The sequence below is a fragment of the Tachysurus vachellii genome, chromosome 6 (assembly GCF_030014155.1).
Source record: "Tachysurus vachellii isolate PV-2020 chromosome 6, HZAU_Pvac_v1, whole genome shotgun sequence".
Classification (NCBI taxonomy): Eukaryota; Metazoa; Chordata; class Actinopteri; order Siluriformes; family Bagridae; genus Tachysurus; species Tachysurus vachellii.
The window spans coordinates 17,134,841-17,158,531 of record NC_083465.1 but is presented as its reverse complement, the minus strand read 5'-3'; the positions used below and the strand labels follow the sequence as shown (position 1 = coordinate 17,158,531).

Here is a 23,691-nt window from a genome sequence, read left to right as displayed (position 1 = left end):
CACTAATAGCACATCAAAACAGGCTGAATCACACGCACACAAACACACACAAACACACACACACACACACACACACACACACACACACACACACACACACACAGGGTGGATCACAGATCACAAGCATCAGATGAAAGGTGTTGAAGACAAGAAAGATGCCTCCTGAAACTACAGTAGGACTAGATATAACAGTTGCTTATAAGAGTTACAAAGCACTAAAAGCTATGACAGATCTAATAACAAAATAAAAGAGAAACCATGTATTTTAAGTGGAACATCATCTTTGTAATCAGTATATATTGTGAATAGTGACCAAAGGCATTACATAAGGCCCAGAAGCCTCTCATGATAATCCATCTGATTCCATTTTTCATGCTCAGTCTAGGATCCTTTAAATGCTGGACCTTTGAGATTATACACAATCTGTCCTTCAGCACTGTACAATGGTTTAATCTGATGAGCTCACCACTCACTCCTCTCTTTTTCCTCTGGCAAAGTGCATTATTGTCCCCACACGGCCCAGGCATTAAGCACCTTAGTCAGTAGAACAATGTGAGCAGGGTGTAGGATTGATGCAGCTCTTGCTGAGTGGGGTCAGGATGGAAAAGTAAACACTGAGTATAGACTAGTGTTTCTATATATGACAAACACTTAGGGGTCATATGTGGCCTGCTCGGAGAGCAGAGAATATACCAATCATGCAAACAAGACAAAGAGTTAGCACTACTCAGTATCTTTGCCAACTCTTAACTTCTGTTAATTATTTTTAAAATCTTTTTTCTGTTATTGTTATAAAAACCTGAAAATGTAAAGTATGTGACTTAAGCATAGTGAAATTATTTGAAAAATGGTAGATAACCTCTGAATAGTTTGTTTTGTTGATTCTTTCTTTCTTAGCTAAGAAACTCATATAGACATAATTAAAGTATAAACCATTGATCAACACAGTAAAAAGTTTTAATGAGTATTACTCACTCACTCATTTTCTACCGCTTATCCGAACTACCTCGGGTCACGGGGAGCCTGTGCCTATCTCAGGCGTCATCGGGCATCAAGGCAGGATACACCCTGGACGGAGTGCCAACCCATTGCAGGGCACACACACACACTCTCATTCATTAATGAGTATTATAGCTTCCCTATTAAATGTAATACCATAAAGTTTTCTGTATCGTGGTGAAGTATATGCTTTCTGTAGGTGTGTTTGTGTATTGCCTAGAGATAATGACTACGATTCCAGATGATGTTACAGCTATCTGAGGCCAGGAGTTCAAGAGAGCAGATCAGGGCCGTGCTCTGTGGGTGGTAGCGGTGATCAATCTGTGCTGTCTGTGAGCTGATGTATGTAGAAGAGGGCAGATAGCACTTTTTTCTGGGTTTGTTATTCTGTAATGTTATACAGAATGAGCAGCAGTTCAAAACAGTAAAAAAAAAAAAAAATACTAGAAAATCAAAAAAAAAAAAGAAAGCTACATATTTATTGTTACGTGTGATAAAACAACTATATATATATATAAATATATAAATTTGCTACATCTCCCACTGGTTTTAAGGTACAATTGGGCAGGTTTGAACAAAATATCAAATCAACAAAGACAACAGTAACAAAGGAAAACAAAATTGTAGAACGCTGAAGAAAGTCAAACCCAAGGCAATTAAATGAAAGCTTCCTGTCGGTCCCTTTTTAATCTCTCAGCGTGAACTTCTCGAGCTTCAGGTAGGATTCTTCACAGATGCACTTCCTGCGCTCTCTCTCTCTCTCTCTCTCTCTCTCTCTCTCACACACACACACACACACACACACACACACATACTCCTCCTATCACTCCTCCCTCGCTCGTTTGCTTTCTTCTTTTCTCCCTCTGCCTCAGTTCCTCAGTGTCTTGTGGAGAGGTGGCAGTAAGTGTGTCGTCTCCATGGCGCTCCCATTACGCTCGCAGCATCTCTGTTCCGTCCCGTTAGACTCGGACATCATATAGGAGACCGGCGTCACTGGCCAAAACTTATCATAACGAGCTGCGCTGTGTTCGATATCCCCGTCTATATCACTCCAAAACTTTAGTTGGTCTTCCCTCGAACACCGTGTTTCTCTGCAAACACCTATCTTCCTGATGGACGGGGATGTGTGTGTCCGGCTCTGGTGCGGATCTACGCGGCCACAGCGGAGGAAAAACACCGCTCGAAGGAGAAGAAGATCCGAGCTGCTCGGAGTCAGGATGTGTCTGATGGGTCTAATGCTCGCCGTGCTGTCAGGACTGACCATCTGGACAGGCAATTCGGGTAAGTTCCTGAGCTGTTCAGGCTGTGTGAACGTGTACGTGTGTGTGTACAGTACGTGTGATCCTGTAAGCTGCGAGTGATTTTTACGCGCTGTGCCGGAAGCTGAACCGAGCTCCACTAAACGGACATGTATTCATTGTTTAAATGAACAATGAGTTTTGGTCTTGGAAAGCAATACATGAGCACTTTCATTAAAACAGCTGTATGAATGTAAACATTTGAGGAATGTTACAAGTGCACATCTGGGTTTAATAACGGCTCGGTTCGCCACAGTGTGGATCCGGACTGGAGAAAGTTTGCTTTTGTCACGACTCCCATATTTATGTTCATATTTTGCATCACAGAAGTAAATATGTAAGTTAATAACGTAATATTTACACACACACACACACACACACACACACACACACACACCCAACGGCGAGTGTGTCTTCAAAATGAACTTCGTAGCTTTATTGTAAACATTAGGACTCCATCACATCCCTTGGGAAGAACTTTTATGAAAGATACACTGATGTCATTTCATCCATGTTCGTTCAGAGAGATGCACAGCTTGCGGCATTTGCTGCAAATTATTTGTTGTGTCTAAGGAAATGTTAAGGAGGAAAAGCTGATCTACATTATTGTCCAATAGAGCCCCATGGAATAAATGTCATGCTTTGACAACAACTTTTCCACCAAAATATCTACTGGTTTTATTTGCTACAGCTTTAGAAACACGTTGCTTCTATTCCTCTTGAAACTGCCTGTACATCCAGCTTTTTACATTTCAGATAATAAAGATCAACCGGCTTTAGTTTGAAAGACCAGTAAATATTTTTTACTTAAAAAAACACCCATGCATACATTCACCTGGTCAAACATATGTGGACGCCTTACCACCACGCCTGTATTTGGGTCATCCAAATTCTGTGGCCACAAAGCAACATTGTAAAAGCATACAAAATAAAATTGTGGCTTACTGGTTAGAATGTTTGCTTCACAGTTAGGGTTTTGTTTCCTGTCTCCACTGAATTTGCAGTTTGCATGTTCTCCATTTGCTTTACAGGTTTTCTCTGGGTCGTCTGGTTATCTTTGTCGGTCCAAAGACGTGCTGTAGGCCGATGTTGGAATTGGTGTGTGATTGTGTCTGTGATTTTGCACTGTGATGGGTTGGAACTCTGTCCAGGGTGTCCCCCACCTTGTGCCCGAGGCCCCCAGAATAGGCTCCAGGCTCTCTGTGAGGATAAATGGTACAGAAGAGGTGTAACTCCAATGTGTTATGAATGAACAAATGAATGAACAATGCCCCTGCGAATAAAGTGAGGTCCATGAAGACATGGTTTCCCAAAGTAGGAGTGGATCCCACTGAACATCTTTGTGACTGAAGAGAGTGGAGATTATTATGACAGCAAGCAGGAAAATAAATCTGGAATAGGATGTTCCAAAAGTACATACGTATGTGTTGGTTAGGTGTCCACAAACAAATGGCCATATTGTGCTAAACTGTATGTTCATAAAAAACTTTTTTAGCATGGGTAACATGTTTTTCATATTATTCTTCCAGCCTATTTACTCTCTCACTCACTCACTCATTTTCTACCGCTTATCCGAACTACCTCGGGTCACGGGGAGCCTGTGCCTATCTCAGGCGTCATAGATCATCAAGGCAGGATACACCCTGGACAGAGTGCCAACCCATCACAGGGCACACACACACACACTCTCGTTCACTCACGCAATCACACACTACGGACAATTTTCCAGAGATGCCAATCAACCTACCATGCATGTCTTTGGACCGGGGGAGGAAACCGGAGTACCCGGAGGAAACCCCCGAGGCACGGGGAGAACATGCAAACTCCACACACACAAGGTGGAGGCGGGAATCAAACCCCCAACCCTGGAGGTGTGAGGCGAACGTGCTACCCACTAAGCCACCGTGCCCCCTCCCAGCCTATTTAGTTATTTTATAATATTTTTCCAGGCATTCCTTAGAGATGCTTTGTCATTTCCCATGCACGACTCACCACAAGTTTGTCTTTTGAACACACTCTTGAACATTATTTCTCAGTTTCTCATGGCAGCTTGAGTGGGTCAAGGTTATACACCTGGAAAGGTTATTACATTTCAGATAGCATTTTCCTTTCTCCAAATATCTCTGGCACAATTTGAGGTGTATCTCATTTTGATAAAAAAAAATCTTTAAATGTTATACATCACAGAACATTGTGGAAGTATAGACTCTAATTACAGAAGAAGTATAACTTAATACTATCTTAAACCTACGTAAGTAAACAAAAGTAAAAAACACTTTGAAAATGTTGTCAGGTCTTTGTGTAACGCAGTACTTCCTATCTTTGATGTTACATGGTCACTTTGCAAATATGCAGCCTTCACCATTCCCAAAGCTTACAAGAGCTTCTCGTTGTTAAAAACAAAATGCCTATCCTCACATTGAGTGCCTGTCCACTCCAAGGCACTTCATGAAATCTGGTTGCAAACATACGTACTGGACAGTATCATTATTGTGATAATAATAGTGTTTGGGTAAAAATGACAGCGCACACACAGTAAAACTAGTTTAACAAGAAGCGTTTGAATGCTGTGCTGATTAATGCCTACACCATCACAATGTAATCTGAGCATTACCCCAAACCCCCTGGCATGTATAGTATGTATAGTGCACTGTAGATGCTTGGAAAGAGTGGTTGATCATTTGAGTGCTACTGTGGATAGCCTTCTAGGCTACACAGAGATGGATGAGAAGTGACTGGGTTGTCGGTTTTGCCTCAGCACTCACTCACTCCCTCTAAGAGCACCTTGTAGTCCACAGACAGCTTTTGTCTCATTTGTATAATCCAGTGACTCCACTGGATTTTTTCTACTTTGCGTGATTTGTCTGTGTAATATTAATAAACAATACCATTTTCCTGACTGTTTGAGCCTGTATGTTTTTATCTGCTTTGCTTTACTTTTTGTTATTTCTTTCTTCCTTGATTTCTTTTCGATTTCTTGCCAGCAATCTATCTGCGATATAGCTGTATAGCAGTTATTTACGTCTCACAATCCACTGACCCCATCAGTTCCTTGGGAGATAGAAATAGAGAATCAGTGCCTGAACTTTCAGTACACTTTCAGTACACAGCGAATTTTCACACGAAATCCTATTCATTCATTCATTCATTCATCTTCTACCGCTTATCCGAACTACCTCGGGTCACGGGGAGCCTGTGCCTATCTCAGGCGTCATCGGGCATCAAGGCAGGATACACCCTGGACGGAGTGCCAACCCATCGCAGGGACGAAATCCTATTGTTTGGCCAATTTAATTGGTTGATGGTGGATAACAGTGTAAAAAAGGACGCTGTAGAAGTGCCTGAAATTCTAAGTGTTTCTGTCAAACTGTTGCTGAGCAGTGAATATGAGCTCTCTTTTGAGAGTAAGGGGCTTATTTTTCTTTTTCACTGTTCAGTGTTCAGCACGAATCATTTATCCTTTGAGGAGTTCAAAAAAAAAATTCTCAAAGCGTTCTTACGGCACAGTGCAGTGATGTAGCTTCAACTCTGCCCTAAATCTAATGGGAAGATTCTAGCTAAAGAAATGTAGAAAATTTCAACAATTAATTATACACTGAAAAAAAGAATGTGATCAGATTTTAGAAAAAAAAAAAATTACTTATAGTTTACATTGAAAATTATGTTTCTCATCAAAACATAATTTCATTGTTTATACTAAGCTTTAATTTAATAATCATATAGATGTTTCTTATTACTAGATTGAATTGTGTAAAGTGAGCATGATCGATTTACGTAGTATTAACATAGTCACATTTAGACACTCAAATCATGTTGGATGTATAAAAAGTAGTTGTGTTAAAGTTACTCGGTTCAGTCACATAGAACAAGTATATGCATATGAATGAAGTAAACAAACTGAGCTTTCTTTTTTTGGTGTATATCTGAACTAAGGCAGTGTCACACATATAGATATGCAGCTACATTGTACTGAGTGGTGTAACAGAAACGGCGCTCTGTCATCAGGAGGTGGTGAGTCTCACTCCAAATGATGACACAGGCACCTGTGGTCGAGATCCAAGAAAGCAGAATTGTCCATGCTCTCTGGGAGACAGAGGTGGCATACTCTCCATCCTGTTAGTCACAGTGACACTAGCCAATCGCCCATGTCTGTAATATCATAAGCAAAAGAGGTCAGATTCATAAATATGCTGTTTGTCTAGCTAACAATTATGGGATTCTCTGTGACTTCAGTTTATAACGTGTCAAAATATATATGTTCAGTTACAAACTACCAGCAATACAGTGTGGCTGCATTTTTAAAACTGTTATCTTTAACATACTAATTCAATTTTTTATATTGAATTCTACTTTCATTTCTTTAGCTATTTTTTTCTGTATGATGCTGTTGGCAATTGTGGATGTTGTATCAGCTCCCTTGTATAGGCTTGTATATGATCTTTTATAGGCTCCCACAATAATTGGTAGATGTAGACAGGTCACATATGAGTTACTGAAGTGTTCTGAAAATTCCATTACAGCATCTCATGCACATTCCTTACCCTTATATATATAAGCTAAAGGTAGAAATGAGGCTCTTTTAAAAAATATCAAAGAAACACCTTTTTGTCCCCTCGAGAGAGGCACGCAAGCTTGACAGCTATTTACTTGGTTACCTGTACCTCTTTCCCACTCCCATTCCCTCCTGATCATCCCATTCATCATCTGCACTGGCTGTCTCTTTACCCAGTATTTGCTTTATTATTTTAGCTAGTTTGACACCATGTTGTAGCACTAGCTCACAGACAGACTGTCCCGGATGAATGCTTTCAAATGGCACAGAAAAATGGAAAGCTTGAAGTGTCATCATTGTTAGAGAAAAATGTTTCTGTTTTCTGGTGTCTAGAATACTCTTGACCATTTTTCTGTTTCGTTTTTTTTTTCTATAAACATTGCCAGGACTATTGTTCTTCTAAAAAGCTGTTTTTTTTAAAGCTGCAAGTTTATCATCACGGTTCTAATTTTCTTGAATGTTACTTCTAAATATATGGTACTTTATTTTGATGTTTATTGTTCCGTTATGTTGTTTTCAATTTAATATCTCCGAAAATATTGGGTTGATCAAAGGCAAAGAAAACAACAGGACAACAGTTCAACAAGTTTATTTTTCTCCCCTGTTGTTAGCTTTATAAATGTCTATATTGCTGGCTTCATGTAGAATTTGCTGTCAGCCCAAAAACAGCTAGCTCAGCATTCTGAGTTATTGATGTCAATTTATAGTAAAGAGACAGCAGTCTTTTGTTATCCATAATACCATTTTGTAAACCAGCCACTATTCTTGTGCACAAATTAACCCCTGTGTCTGTGCCTCAGATATCTAATAATTTCTGATTCTCTTTGAATCCTCGGCCTGCCAAATAAGACATTCAGCCTTACAGCTGATGAGCCATATTACTGAGGCATTCTCAAAACTGTTCCCAGTGACTGAAGGTAATCATGTTATTTGATTCAGGGATGAAGTACAAATAATGATCTTGCTGTCAGAATGTTGCTAGTTACTCACCTCATCCAGATGCTGATTACAAAAATCAGCCACATTATTTCCATACAAGCTGAACTGTGATTTTGTGTACACAGGGACATTTTGTTGACGTCCAATGGAACAACACTGCTCTACTGCTTTCTATGCAGTCCATGTGACAGGGTTATCTTCATGACAAACAGAACTATTATTGTGTGAGCTCTGTTTGTAAAGCTAATTGAGAATTTTATGGCAGTGTTTCAGCTTAGCCCACTGTGTTTGGTCAGCTTCTGTCTCTTTGCACTGCATTGGAAGCTATTTCCGGTGCTGTGTCATTTTAATCAGTTCTATTTTGCAGAGCTTTGCTTTTATTGGAGTTTGTTTCTATGTTTTTAGATGCTTAAATGTCCAAACCGGTGTTATTAATATAACAGTTTTTCCACATTGCATTTGCATTTAATTTGCTTTCTATGCAACCATAAATGACCAAAACCTTTGTCAATATTAGAGGAAAAACTTTTTGGTAATTAAAGTCTATATCTTTTTAATTTGCCTATTAAGTGCAGCCTTATTTTAGACACTCATCGGGATGCTTGAGCCCTAGAAGAAGAACTGTGGCTCTGGAGCATGTGATCAGGTGAAAATCTGGCAGATAATAATAAAGATGAAAAAGAAGAAAGGGTTTTCCTATCTGCAGGCTTCATGTGTCCTTCCCTCAGTGACTCTCATTCCTTGCACAGGTTCATTAATTGAGGAGAAAGGTGGCGTCCTACATACCTTTTCTACCTACTATATATAGGGCACCCTAAATGTGCTTATTAGAGACATGATTTATGATGTTCTGCAGTCCCGGCTGCTTGAAGTTGGTGCAGAGACAAAAGCAGACTCAGCCCTCTGTTTGCAAAAGAAAGCGAAGTTTTCAAGGACCAGCAGTGGGATTTAAACAATACACAAACACTGTGCTGAAGGAAGTACCAGTGCCAATCTTCTTTGGCACTGACTGGATAAGCCAGTTGCGAAGATTGTTTCAAGATTTTTTGAGTACTAACAAAAGAAGAAAATGTGATTTTAGGCCACAGTGCTTATCTTTTTGTGAGTTTGTGTGTTTGTGAGATGCAGCATTCTTTATTTCCCTAATGCCATTATTCTTAATGCAGGCTTTAAGTCCTTTTGCTGAAAACCATTCATTTCTAAAAATAGAAATACACACTTTTCCATGCGTGTTGAAGCTTTTCAAAATACTGGTACCTGAGGCTAAAAGGAGAAAGCTTTGATTCAATCATGTGAAAAAAGACATCCCAGAGCCTGTTATCAAACATGTGAGTGAGATTGCGGCACATCATCGTGTATTCCCCAGCTGAGCAATTATCTTGGCACTTTTACTCGGATTCAAAAAGCTGACAATTGAAAAGCATTTCACCTGCAGTAAGTAACTGATTAGCTTCTATATTGCTTAGTTGGGATTAATTGTGAGTTAGCTATGGGGTGGGAAGGAAATTGTGAGCGAGGCTATAAGGATGAAATATCCCAAAGGAAGTGCAGACATGCTTAAATGTATTGCTCTTCTGTGAAGAGACTTGTGGAGTATATTTATAATCCACAGGTAAATAACAATGAGTTTCAAATCACATACTGCTTTTAATTGCCATGCAAGTTGTTTGATTTTCCCTCTGATTATAAAAGGCTGTTGTCAACTAATTTAATAGTTAGAGATGTTTTGTTATGTAGCTTGCTCATTTCATGAGAAACACACTTGATGCTCCTGGCTTGGGAATACAATTCAATAAACACAGCTCATGTTTCGCTTTATTGCAGCAAATATTCCAACAATGTGAGAACATAAATAATAGCCCGCTGTGGTATGTTTTTAAGATTTGAAATAACGGACTGTGGTCCAAATGCTTATCCATTCACGTGTAATTATGTAAATTATTTACCCAAAAGCAGCTCATTGAACTAGATACTAGCTATAGAGCAAAAAAGATTAGAAGGATTGTTTTCACAATCCCTCTCTTGTCGGATTTCAGAATTGACAACATGACTAATAAAAACACCACAAAATAACAAAAAGCAGAAGGTTTCATAATGGAAGAAAATGAAAAGACAAATCAGCATTTATTTTCCACTTGAAATTCAAACTGCTTGAAATTGTGAGGTTTGTCAAAAGTAGTAACATGAATAACTACTGTGAACTAAAAATTAACCACTTCAAAATATATTATCTTATTTATAATCATAAACTATGATTAAATGATTAATAGTTAAGCATTAAAAAGGTAACTGGAGTCACCATTCAGTCATGTTAGTTGTTGATTCTGTTTTTTTTTTTTTTATTTACAGTCACGTTTCATCACCAGAATAAAGTTTCAACAAATCCAACAGTTGTGAAAAAAAATGGTGGAAATTTGAAAAAAAAAAAAGGAAGAAGAAGTCAGAGGTCTTGGTATAGGTGATGCCATCTTAAAAGTAGTGCCATAACATAAAACATCCCGCTGAAGTGCGGCGACGTCCTCCGCGGGGAACTGGAAGTGGAGCGGCGTCCCTCACCTGATAAAATGCGGAGCGATGTCACCATAAAAAAGGAAAAAGTCCAGGAAAAAATAAATAAATAAATGCTCTCAATAGTCCAGTCTGGAAGCTCTCCTGCTGGGTCCGAGTTTGCGCGAAATCATTCTGTCACAACCGGGGGGAGGAAGACAGACCCATACACAGGATAGCTTCAAATAAACAGCGTTTAATAAATTATAAACACAGAACAGGAACATAACTAAAACTAAACAGCACAAAGGACGAGGGTACACTGACGATGATGGCACGGTTAAATAGACATGACAATTAATACATAGGGAATAGGTGTGTAGAGACGGGGAGGAGTAAACAAGGGCAGGGCAGACACGTGACACAGAACATAAACAGAAGCACATGGCCAAAAGTTTGGGCTGAACCATAACAGTGACATTCCAAAGAACCATTTATATCATCCTTAATTTCTAAATGTATATTTATTCGCTTGAAGACAGCCTGTACTACACAACATTAAACATGTAAAGTGAGGTCCAAAAACGTGCAAGTGATATAGCAAAAAAACAGGAATCAACACAGAGGAAGCCAAATGTAATCATGTTTCTGTGCCACACAACAACCAGCACTCACTCAATGGAAGCCATCTGGGTACAGCTGAAATATTTGGTTACATTCATTTGACAGTAGAACAAAAGAAGATGTTACTTTCACTGTGAGAGAGATGGTTTAATGGGTTTAATTTATAGTTTGGAACAGAGACTTTCCTTTTAAAGAAATGTTAATGATGTTTTGCTGCTCTCATTCACTATCAGTCTATCTCTAGCTCTCTTAGCAGTCCCTCAGTCTCGCAGAATTCCTCAAATATGTTGGCAAGATAAACAGCAACAATGTTTGGCACTGGCTGAAAGCTACACAAATAGAAAAGGATCTGATGTAAGCTGAGAAAACACTGAAACCATGGAGCTGAAGTATAAACATCAAATTAAGAAGAAGAAGTGAATGCACATAGGAAGCCTTACACAAAAACTACCTGTGATACACTCTATCTTTAGCATGTTCCAGATAATCCATTTCATTTCAGAAAATGTGGACTAAAATCTGTCATTCTGACATATTGAAGAACATTTGATTCAGTCTGTATCAAGCCTCCGGCTTTGTAAGTGCAGAAGCATATATTTTTGGAAAATCAGTATTTATAGTGGTGGAGAATTCATCATTATTTCTCTCTTAGTGTCAGAATGGAACCGAGTCCCAACTCCCACTATATCTCATTGTACGTTGTACACTTCTGCATACGCAGTGGGATCTCCAGCTGCAGGGAGGGGCTGCACTCCACAAACTGACGTCCCAGAAACCTCCACTCCTGCTGGGCAACCCCAACCTCAAAGCCTTCTTGTCCAGCCTTTTGAAGGAGCAACATCCTGATGAAGATGAAGCACTCCTGCTTGAACTGGATGTTAGCAGACACATAGAGCAGGTGTGCAAGTGACACCGCTCTCTAATGAGCCTGCTAATGGCATGTCACATCCTTGAACAACCCATTACTGATACCCAATCACTGCCAGTAAATATGAAAGTATAGATTTGTTTGTTTTCTGATGTGTTATCTAGGGATTGACCAGACAGGAGTATTATTAGCTGGAATGCAATATGACTGAGTTACAGTACATAATTCTATGTTACTTTGTTTTACCTGCTTATAATTCAATGAAATTAATGAATATTTGAGGACAAAGCAAGCTGGACTTTTTGAATTCTTAGCTACAGGTCCATTTAACAACTTTTCCTAGTTCCAACCAGTTCTGTCCCACATTGAACATCTCACCTGCATAGCTAATGAAGATAAACTAGGTAATTACAGTTTGGCTGGGTGGATGGCTGTGGGGATAAATTTATCTCCACATTGACAGTATTGGGTTGGGTGTACACGGACAGCCGAATACATGAGATCAGGTTCTTCCCATTGCAGCTGGTATTTGGAGCAGCCTTGCTTTTCAGATCACGTGCTGGATCTAATCACATGACTTGCACACAGTACATCAAAAGCTTGATCAATTGGTTACACTTTCATTGTTGGAAATACGAGTGGACGTCAAGATCCAGCACATACATAAGCATTGTTATAAGAAGACAAATGAGAACTGTTAACGTGGGGTAGCATTATCCGTTTTTAGAGTTTGTAGATGTTTGATGATGACAGAGATATATTGACTGATCAATATACAGAGCATTAAACCAGCTGACAGGTGATTTGAGTAACATTGATGATCTAGCTGCAGAGACACCTGTCAAAGGTTGGGATATATTAGACAGAAAACAAACAGTCAGATTCCGAATTTGATGTGCTAGAAGCAGGAAAAATAGCCAAAGGCCAAATAATGATTGCTAGGAGACATAGAAGACTCAGAGCATTTCCAAAAAGGCAGGGCTTGTGGGAGCTTCCCGGTATGCAGTGGTTAGTATCTACCAAAAGTGTCCAAGGAAAGAAAACTGGTGAACCGTCGACATCGTCATGGTGCCCAGGCTTCTTTTATGTGTCTGGGGAGCAAAGGCTAGCCTATCTGATCTGAATACACACAAGGTCTATTATAGCACTAACTGCTGAAAAAGATTATGCTAGCTGTGACTATGAAGTGTGTCAGAGTCAGGCTGATTTCTGGTCACCACTGAAAACACCTACTACAGGCAAGTAGACTCAGATCGGGACCATGGAGCTATGGACTACATGCTCTTCTGTATTTTATTGCTCTTATACCAGCCACAAACAGTAATTACCATTATCCTTTTACTAGTCTATATTTTTTGTAGTGTGTCACATAACTGAAGACTTTCTCTGTGAAGAAAAACCTAAAGCGCTGACACTGACCGAAATCTTCTTTTAATTGTTAACCATCTGCTCAGAGAAAGCAATGATTATTATCTACCAACCATGTCCCTGTTGCCAGAGAAACAATAACCTATAAATATAAGTGCATTATTATAAACCTGTCATTTGAATTACAGAATTGTCAGAGCTGTGCTATCGGAGAAAATTAATCAGCACCTTCTGACCAATCATTATCGTGAATTCAACAACACTGTTGTATAAATACATTAGTGTAGTTTAGAATAGTCTAGTATAGAGAAAACATCTTGTTGCAATCATATTTTTCCCCAGAATTGTTTTGGATGAAGACAGCAAAAACAATTTAGACAAAGTCTCCACACAAGAAGACCTGCTGTTGTGCAAAGTTACATAACCTGTCTTAGACATGTCTGTTCTTTACAAAATTATTTGAGCATACAGATGGACATTTGGGGCTTTTCTCAGGGCTAGGCTATTTTTCTGTTATATCTCACCAGTCATCCTGTGTAATCTTGTCTGGTATTTGATATTTTCCTGCTGAGTATTTACAGTATGTAGTGCTTATGCTGAGGGTCGACCCATTCAAAAAATGTTTGGTTATGCCTGCTTGTATAATGACACACACCATGTGTTCATTGTACGTCATAAAACAAACATCACAGAGGATAAAACAAATGTCATAAAACACAAATGTAAAACGATGAGAAAATAAACATTTTATGTAATTCTGTTTTATGCAACATGTGGGGGTTTTCGACAGTCTTTTTTTTTTTGGATAGGCATGAGAGAAAAATATTCTAATCTGTGTTAATGGCAGAGGAACTAAACAATGCTCAAAAAGAAGGAAATGCATATGTCCATTATAGCACTGCAGTAGAGCCTTCACTTATATTACACAATATAATATTGCGCCTGCAGAAGGATTTGCCTAACCTTTATTATCAGCCAGATCCTAAGGAAATGGCGTTAGGTAGTTATGCAGTCATAATGCAATAGACAGACCTGTGCACGAGTAGTTTTTATGTCAGAACTACAGTTCAGTTATGTTATGTCCAACTAGGTGTGTAATAGGTGGGGATTTCTGGGGCTCACTTGATTTCATTTAAATTCCATTTCATTCATCATTTATTCGTCTTCAGTAACTGCTTTATCATTATCATACTGAGGACTGCAGTGGATCCAGAGCAGATATACTGGGAACAAATATGACAGAAATGCTACTTTGATGGTACCACAGTGCACTGTAGGACACACACACACACCACACACACACACTACGATTAATGCACTGAATATTTCTCAATAGAAATGTCATTTTATGTATATACAGTATGTTATGTGTTATTATACTGTATATGGTTGTATATATATATATACATATATATATATATGACATCCAAATATCATAACACATGCAAAATACCCTTTGAACATCTGCCTTATTGCTCACTCATTCCTTTGGAATTGCACATAAGCTCATGTGTGTCCTTGTGCATGTGAGTGTGTGTTGTGCTCATCTTAATCTTATATCATCACTGCTTCTCTCTGGTTACTCAGGATCACGTGAGGGGGTCCTGAGTGGATTATGCATTGAATGTAATGGCTTTGAAAAGGCTGCGTATACTGTGCAATTTTGGCACAATAATGCGTTTGCAGCCAAATTGTGAATAAAAATTCCTTGGTTGCAAGTAGAGATGGGCAATGTGACAACAATACATTATATAATGTCAACAAAATGTAATGTATTAAACAAAATTATAGTATGTAAATTAAACAGTTTTTAATTAAAAAATTTCATTTAGTACAAATTGTTACACAAATGCAGATGCTTTCTGCACTCACATGCCAATTTAACAAAACTCAATTAAGTGAACATTGACATTCATATTCAATACAATATAATCCATAATAAATAATAACACATTAAAGGAAGTGATCAAAGAAAAATAAGGTCTATAACCGCATTTAAATTTATTATTAAATCAATTTTGCTGGCTGACAGCAGAATCTTGGAGTTTATTTGCATTATCTCACACTGTGTGGCTAATGTACAAGATCTCAGAATGTCTAAGAGAGCTACACTACAGCTCCAGCCATGAGTGTTTAAACAGAGCTACACCATGTTCACTATAATGAATTAACAACCTTTAAACATGATTTTTACAGTGCTCTATACACTGTTTAACCAGGAAGTTATGCTGATGTGCTTTGACCTGGACGTGATAGAAAAAGAGAATGATATAGAAAGGAAAAAGAATTAAGGGGTGTTCCATGCCCTCAGCTCCACTTCACTGGACTTCATTGCCATCTCTTTAGTGTCAGACTGTAAAATGACATATCAGTTTTACTGCAGCTGTCACAACTGTCCTCACTCCATATGATTCTCTTGATATTTAAAATCATAGTCCGTGCCATGATTTAATGAATAGCCTCTCTCAGGATTGCAACTTGCCGGATGTACAGCATATTGGTTTTTGTTACTAGTTACTTGTGCACATATCTGGGTCTCTGCTTTTGCAATGAAATCAGCTAAGCTATGAATAATAGCAGGCTTTTAAAATGACTGTGTTAGCTCTCTGTGTTGGTTATGCAGCAATGCTGTTTATTGTTTAGAACAGCATTTGTTTATTGTGTTAGAGATTTTTTTGTATGTTTTGGCGCTGTATGTTAGCGGTTTATTTGAGTGATATACTTCTAACTGCTAGGCTAAATAATTTTTGAAGGTACATGCAAAATTATACATCATCCTCTCATTATATGGCTAGATTCAGGCCCTACTGAAGGAAAGCACCCTGCTCTGTGAAACAGATGGAGTTCATGAATATTCCACAGCGGCATGTTGACAGTTAAGGCGGCGCTCTGCACTCTTCCCAAGTAACACATTGGGGTTCCTATGTCTGTGAGATGGTGTAACATTTTACAGCTCAGTCAGTGCATGACTACAGATCTCTAGGTGAAGCATGTGGTTCCAGAAGTATCGTCAGTATCTGTCAAGGTGTAATGACAACTTTTCTGAATAGAATGAATTGAGCTGTGCTCCACTTTATTTGCTTTATAGTCCCCTTCAAAAGTATTTTTTGCTGTACACTGAAGACATTTGGGTTTGGGATCAAAAGATGAATTTGAGATAATAGATCAGAATTTCAGCTTTCATTTACTGAGCTTTTACATCTAGCTGTGTTAAACCATATAGAACATGGCACCTTTTGTTTTAACCCACCCATTTTTCAGGTGATAAAAAATATTGGAACATGTGACAGACAAGTGTTTCTTGTTGCCCATGTGTGCCCTAGACTGATGTTGTTTTTTTAACTAATTCATAGATCTGAATGTCTACTATTGGTTTGAACCCTTGGTTTCACCTGGATTGCATTTGTTGTTAAAATTGATAAATATATAGAGGCCAGAGAGGCTGGATGTTAAAGAAAAGCAAGACATTTTGAAGCTGAGAAAAGAGGGAAATTTGATCAGAGCCACTGCACAAGCAATGGACAGCCAATACAACAACCTTTGTGAGAGCTATATAGAAAAAACAAAAAACAAGTGTCAGTGACATCAAAAAAAACCTCCAGAATGCAAGAGTGAAATGATCACAATCAACAATTTGAAGAGAATTTTTGGAGAAATATAGAGGCCTTAGCTCAAGATTAAAACCATGCATTAGTATTAAGAATTAGACAGCCAGATTAGAATTCACAAAGTAATGGAAAGTGTGGAGAAAATAAAGATCTGCTCAAGAAGATTCTGGGGTCAAAAACAACTAAATGAAACTTCACTAAAAGACAAAAGAAGAATGCAACAGTTTGGTCTTACAGTGTGCCACTGCCTTGATAGTTACTGCATATGCAACCAAATATTTTTGTGTTAAGTTACTTTTGCAGGAAACATTGTCCGTAGTGTGTGATTGCGTGAGTGAATGAGAGTGTGTGTGTGCCCTGTGATGGGTTGGCACTCCGTCCAGGGTGTATCCTGCCTTGATGCCCGATGACGCCTGAGATAGGCACAGGCTCCCCGTGACCCGAGGTAGTTCAGATAAGCGGTAGAAAATGAATGAATGAATGAAGTTACTTTTGCAATCTTTTGCAATACTTTTGCTCACCTAAAAATTTTTTTATCTGCCACCAAAGGTATTCCAAGTTTGGGCTGCACATCCAATACTACCATGAAAAGGAAACAGTAATTACTGAAGATGAATGTTGTGTAGAACATTTAAAAGTACAAATACCTCTTTTAGGAGGCTGAACAAAGAGCGTTGAACTAACAACATATCAAGCACTAAAAGTTAGTCAGAAGTTTGTGGACACTTGACCAGTACCCTTTGCAGTTATTATAACCTTTACTCTTTGGGGGATTTCCAGATATTGAAGATGGCTGTGGAGATTTGTATTTGTTCAGTCACTCATTTAGTTAACAAGGTCAGGAGGCCTGGGGTCCAGTTGGCGTTCCAGTTCATCCCAAAGGTGCTCAGTGGGGTTGAGGTCAGAGCTCTCTGCAGGCTACTGAAGTTACACCCCACCAACTTTGACAAACCATGTCTTTACAGACAATACTTTAAGTACAGGGACAGTGTCATGCTGGAACGTGTTAGAGTCTTAGTTTCAGTGGATATAAGACCTTCAGTGAAGACATCATAAATCCCATACAGTATACACACATATGGGTGTAATACCCAGGTGTCCAAAAACCTTCTAGTATACTGTACTTCTGCACTGTGATATTATGCGACTGTCTGATCTGATGAGTGTAATCTATGTTCTACAGGATACATCATGTCCAGCGTTGCATCTGAGGTCAGTGAGCCATGGGAGAGTCGCAGGCTTCTTCAACACTTTACCAATGAGACTGAGCTTTATGCTGTGAGGAACTGCACTCAACCAGGTAAACAAAAGGTCACCATGTAACAATGCTCACACCGAATACGAATACATGACGCATTAACTTCTGTAGATAATATCAGCTCTGGATATTTGTCTTTAAATAGGTCATATACAAAACCAGAAGTGTGAACGCTCTGTAAATGAAGAAGAAGTCAGTTTATGTTAAGTTCTGCAGAAATTGTGTTAGTTAATATGTTTGTGAGCGCTGTGAAAAGAGTCTGTTTTGTGTAAGCAGTCTGAATATGCAGTATTAGTGAAGCGCAAGCACTCAGTTTTACAATGTTGGTGTGGATAGGTCACTGTGTCATGCACTTTGGGGGTTGCTGGTGTTCAGTTTGCTCTGGCTTTGAAGGGCAGTGCCTGAGCTGACTGCCTCTTTTGTTGCCACTGAGTACGTAATCCAGCTGACACAGGCAACATTATTGTTTATCAGGATGCTCACAGTTGTCTGTGGGAGTGCAGAAGCCAATTGTACCACAGTACAGATGCAAAATAAATTATATTTTAATTATTAGAATCTTCTGTTTTCTCAATTATGATATTAGCTAATGTTCAACATTCACAATTTAACTGTCTAAACAAACTTGAACGAACATTTTCTTGAGTGAGTCTTCACTAACCCAGAGTTAATTTATTCATTTATATTCATATATATTTTGCACTGCATAGGCTCATGTTTGCCCATTTAGACCACCCAATAAATTACTCTTCTACTTCATTCATCCTCAGTTATTCGTGTTTATAGATCAATTATATAGTACTGCTTTTGGAATTGGATAATTGTTTGTTTTAACCATTGTGGCTAATTGAAGCAGGCCTTAGTGAGAGAGGAGGTGAAGTGAGACAGGAAGACCATCAATTCTGTAGGTCCATTGATTAACCATCTCCTCTCAGCAGTGTGTTTGCTACAGTAGAGTTCTAATAATCTGCAAGTTATAACAGTTTGCTATTATTTTTATAGTGTATATTGCATGAACTATACTTAAATGCATTCCCTGTTTGAATTTTATGGAAATATTTTATTGTGAAGTCAATAATTTACTCATTCACTCAGCCACATATTTACTCAGTCATTTAATCACTTACTAACAAAATTAGTCAAGTATTAATTCAATCATAGCATTCATTCAGTCATTCAAGCACTCTGTCCCTTACTTATGTACTCAGTCACATAGTCACTTCCTAATTCTTCATCTTCTTCTTCTTCTTCTTCTTCTTATTATTATTATTATTATTATTATTATTAGTAGTAGTAGTAGTAGTAGTAGTAGTAGTAGTAGTAGTAGTAGTAGTAGTATTGTCATTAGTATTATTATTATTGTTACTAGTACAGCAGTAATGGCAGAAGGTTAATAGGCCATGAATTCTATGCTCAGTGATCTCAGTCACTTACAGCTTCTTTGACTGCTCTTGTACTGAAAGGGTAGCTTATTATCTGTAGTTCCAAATGTCCAGTCCATGTTTGCTAATGGGCAAATTTGGCTAATGTTTCCAGTTGAGATCATAGTGTTTTAGGAGGTTGTTCTACTTGCCGGGTATTTTCTTGATCTTTCCATTAAAGAGAGAGTTAAATTCTGAAGTATTTCCCAGTGCTGAGAATCCAGAAACACCCACCCCATCAGCCTGGTGTCACAGCACACAGCAAGGGTTTTCTTACTTTGCTCTTTTTTCTAGGAAATGGTTCAAGGAGAATCTGCTTCTCTTTTTCACATGTCTGTCTGTGGAAGAGGTTCCTTTTTATTCTGCATCTCAGCCATTAAAAGTGAGGTTGCTAAATGCTCAGTATGAGCGCAAAAGCTGAGAAGCAAGATTCTCACTAATATCAAGAAGGTGAATTTAATTAAGATAAATGCAGGAGATTCTTGGCTGCATATTATTTACTTTGAATTTTTTTACTTTTACTTACTTTGGATATCATATTTGGTTAGCACCACAAGTACCAGACCAGATCTTTTTTTTTCTCAATCTTAATGAAAATGCAGAGAATGTTGAGTAAAAATGCTTTCATTAAAACTTCTTATTAAATGGAATTTCGTCACAGCTCACATGTCAAAATGCTTGTTTTTGTCACACCGGGAGGAGGAAGACAGGCCCAGATACAGGATAGCTTTAAATAAGTAAGGTTTAATTAATAAACATAAAACAGGAATACAGACAAAAACTAAACAGGTCAAAGGACGAGGGTACACTGACGAACACTGACAATACACTGACGATGATTCCGCGCTGTCATAGGCAACGTGGCACGGTTAAATAGACACAACGATTAACAATAGGGAACAGGTGTGTAGAGATGAGAAGGAGTAAACAAAGGCGGGGCAGACACATGACATAAACAGACGCACATGGCCCAGAGTCCTGATGATACAATGAAAGGCTTATAAAATTAAAATTAGAAGACTAGCAGTAAGGGGGGCACGGTGGCTTAATGGTTAGCACTTTCGCCTCACACCTCCGGGGTTGGGGGTTTGATTCCCGCCTCCGCCTTGTGTGTGTGGAGTTTGCATGTTCTCCCCGTGCCCCGGGGGTTTCCTCCGGGTACTCCGGTTTCCTCTCCACATGCATGGTAGGTTGATTGGCATCTCTGGAAAATTGTCCGTAGTGTGTGAGTGTGTGAGTGAATGAGAGTGTGTGTGTGCCCTGCGATGGGTTGGCACTCCGTCCAGGGTGTATCCTGCCTTGATGCCCAATGACGCCTGAGATAGGCACAGGCTCCCTGTGACCCGAGGTAGTTCGGATAAGCGGTAGAAAAGGAGTGAGTGAGTGAGAGAGAGAGAGATTAGCAGTACTGGATCCAGGCTACTTTTCTAAAGTACATAAGACATCGGTACTGGATGTAATTATAATTTCTGAAGTATGCTTTCTTGATTGTTACATTTATATATTCCTTTATTTACTAAAGAAATAATTGATCATTCATTTGGCATTGTGAAATGCCAATTACAGATACATTCTTTATAATGTCATGTCAATATACTCAGTGGCCTACCGTTGTCTCTTTTTTCTCTTTCCTTCAGTTTCTCTGTTTATTTGTCTTTTTGTGATGAGGATAAATGAGGAGTAAAACAAGATGAAGCATGCTGTCATAGGAAAATATACAGTATTCATGTCAGTATTGAACATTATAATGATTTAACACCATCAAGAGTTCTGTTTAATTCTGCGGTACATACATTCTACAGAAGCTGCGTTATATCGTCTACATTATCTACAAACCCTCTCATGTTTTTTTTCCCAACGATTCCTTAAAGGTTTCCTTATAGGAACAAACAGGACAATCATTTGGGATGATCAGTAAAACAGGGCTAATGCCGGAATTGCAGTGCGCAATATAACAATTTTAACACCCGTACATGATATTACGTTGCTACCACTGAATATCCAGTACCCAGTTTTCTCTGATTACATTGTAAAGCTTTGCACATTGTGCCTAGGAGCCCTGCAATTTAACATCAGAGTGAGTAATCACATAAAAATAAGCCAAACACCTGCTAAACGGACAGGTGTTTCTTCCTGGTAAAACAGGAGATCAGGAGTCAATAGACATATAAATGAATTTATGCAGGTGATAAATAGGCTTGTTGTTTAAAACCTTTTTACTCTGTTAAAATAATCAGGTTAATTTCCTCTCTTAACATAACCAGCTGCACCTTGCAGGGCACCTATTAACACCTATTTGTCAAGTAAATTTCTGAGTGTAAATTTGTGGGTTATTTTGTGACTCTTTTTGCCCAGGTTTAATCACATTGTCATTTCTAGCATAACACACAGAGTTAGGATAGGTCAGTTTGGTTCAAAATTATCGGACGTATTTACAACCTATTTAGCAGTTTTGGATGTTTACACACTAGCCACATTTCCCACAGTGGTCCAAAAGTTCAACTGAGTCACATCAAGCACTTTTTAATTCCCCAGTAATCAGGTGGCAGCTCAGGGGCCCGTGAGAAAAAACAGCATAGACGGCAATGTCAATAGGAAAAAATTGAGATGCTTAACCAGATCTGTATAACTACAGATAAAAGTTTTGGGACGTTCATTACTAACTACTGTAGTACTGTACTGCAGATGCTCTGAACTATTAGATATTACCGGACATTAATTTAGATCTAAACAGATTAAATAGATGTGCAAAAAAAATGCAAGAATTGCATTAGAAAAAAGCATTTCTGCATTGTGTGTTGACATGACATTTTTTATCTTAATAATAATTCTGAGAATGAAGGCTGTCATAGAAATATCTTCTACATGAGCTTTAATTGAAAGACTGGAAACAATAATAACCCCATCAGAAAGTTTACTTCTAGCTGCTTGTGGTTCTTGTAGAGATACACATATACTTCTGTGTTGTCAGAATTTAATTATTAGGAGGAATTTACTGTAACAAGCTTCCAGTCTCTTATATCCTGCAAATGCTGTAAATATCCTTCACAGATTCTTCAAATTTATTAAGCTGTTATTAGGCTGTTATTAAGCTGCTATCTCTTATTTGGCAATAACTGTTCTTCATTTTCTTTGTCCAGTATATCCATCACTGTTGCCTTTGTCCTCTTATTTGCATGTTGGAAAGTTGTTCAGTTGTACCTAGCAAGTCAGGTGAGTCATGCAACATATGAAGAGTATGCAAACACCGTTCACATAGCAGCAGGGGAGCATGAATCTCTGTAGAAATCAGACTCCACACAGGCTCTGGAGTGTTACTCGTCACTCCATCCTGCTGTCTTTGTCTGGGGGGCTTCCCTGAGGTTCTAATTGTACATAAAATTATTGTTCAGTTCTCTCCAACAAAGCAATCCGTACAGCAGGGTGTGCTCTGCAGTCAGTGTAATGATTTTAATCACTTCCCTGAAATCTTTATTTCTGTTTTCAAGAAAACAAAATGGGTACTAGTGAGAGCAGCAGCTGGAAATGGAGAAGCAGCAGGTGAGGTGCAGAGGAGGGAAGTTTGTGAGTGAAATGAAGTGATTACACAGTGGGAAGATCATAGCTGTTGGAAAGTGTGAGAGAGTGGCCTGTCAAGCCCTGTGCATGCAAACACATTCGCAGCACTCATATACATGATGAAAGGACACACTGGTATCACAAACTACATAGCATTTATCATTTATGTGTTTGAAGAAGTAGTTACTTTTGCTTCTTTGACTTCAGGAAGCAGATTGTAGATGTCATGTAGAAGTATGTTTATGATTTAAGAGTAATGAAAGGCTAATAATAATAATAATAATAATAATAATAATAATAATTATAACTATTATAATTACAATTATAATTATAACAATAATTATAATTGTAATTATAATAGTTATTATTATTATTATTATTATTATTATTATTATTATTATTAGCCTTTCATTACTCTTAAATCATAAACATACTTCTACATGACATCTACAATCCGCTTCCTGATGTCAAAGAAGCAAAAGTAACTACTTCTTCAAAGTGTGAGAGACTGCTCTCAGCACAATCTCTCGCTTTTCGTCAAGCTCTATGCTTGTGATCCCTGAGGAATTTTTTTTTCGAGACCTGATGATTCATCAAACTGATTCAAACATGATTGTTAGCATCTTAATGTTACTGTATATACACTCTGCTCCATCCCCAATTCCATGAGCAAAATGGTGACTGTGAGACTGGTTTATTATTGCGCTTTTA

At 38.4% G+C, this 23,691-nt stretch overlaps 1 protein-coding gene across 1 annotated transcript in view; it reads left to right on the top strand.

Annotated features, from left to right (window-relative positions):
- Window positions 1–1,889: 1,889 nt before the first annotated feature.
- The window catches only part of slc24a3 (solute carrier family 24 member 3), a 66,375-nt gene continuing 44,573 nt past the window's right edge, over window positions 1,890–23,691 (top strand). Inside the window, exons 1-2 of the mRNA XM_060872616.1 lie at window positions 1,890–2,280; window positions 17,927–18,043. Of these exons, the coding sequence (XP_060728599.1) occupies window positions 2,112–2,280; window positions 17,927–18,043 (286 nt within the window). The 5' untranslated portion in view covers window positions 1,890–2,111. The remainder of the gene's footprint in view (window positions 2,281–17,926; window positions 18,044–23,691) is intronic.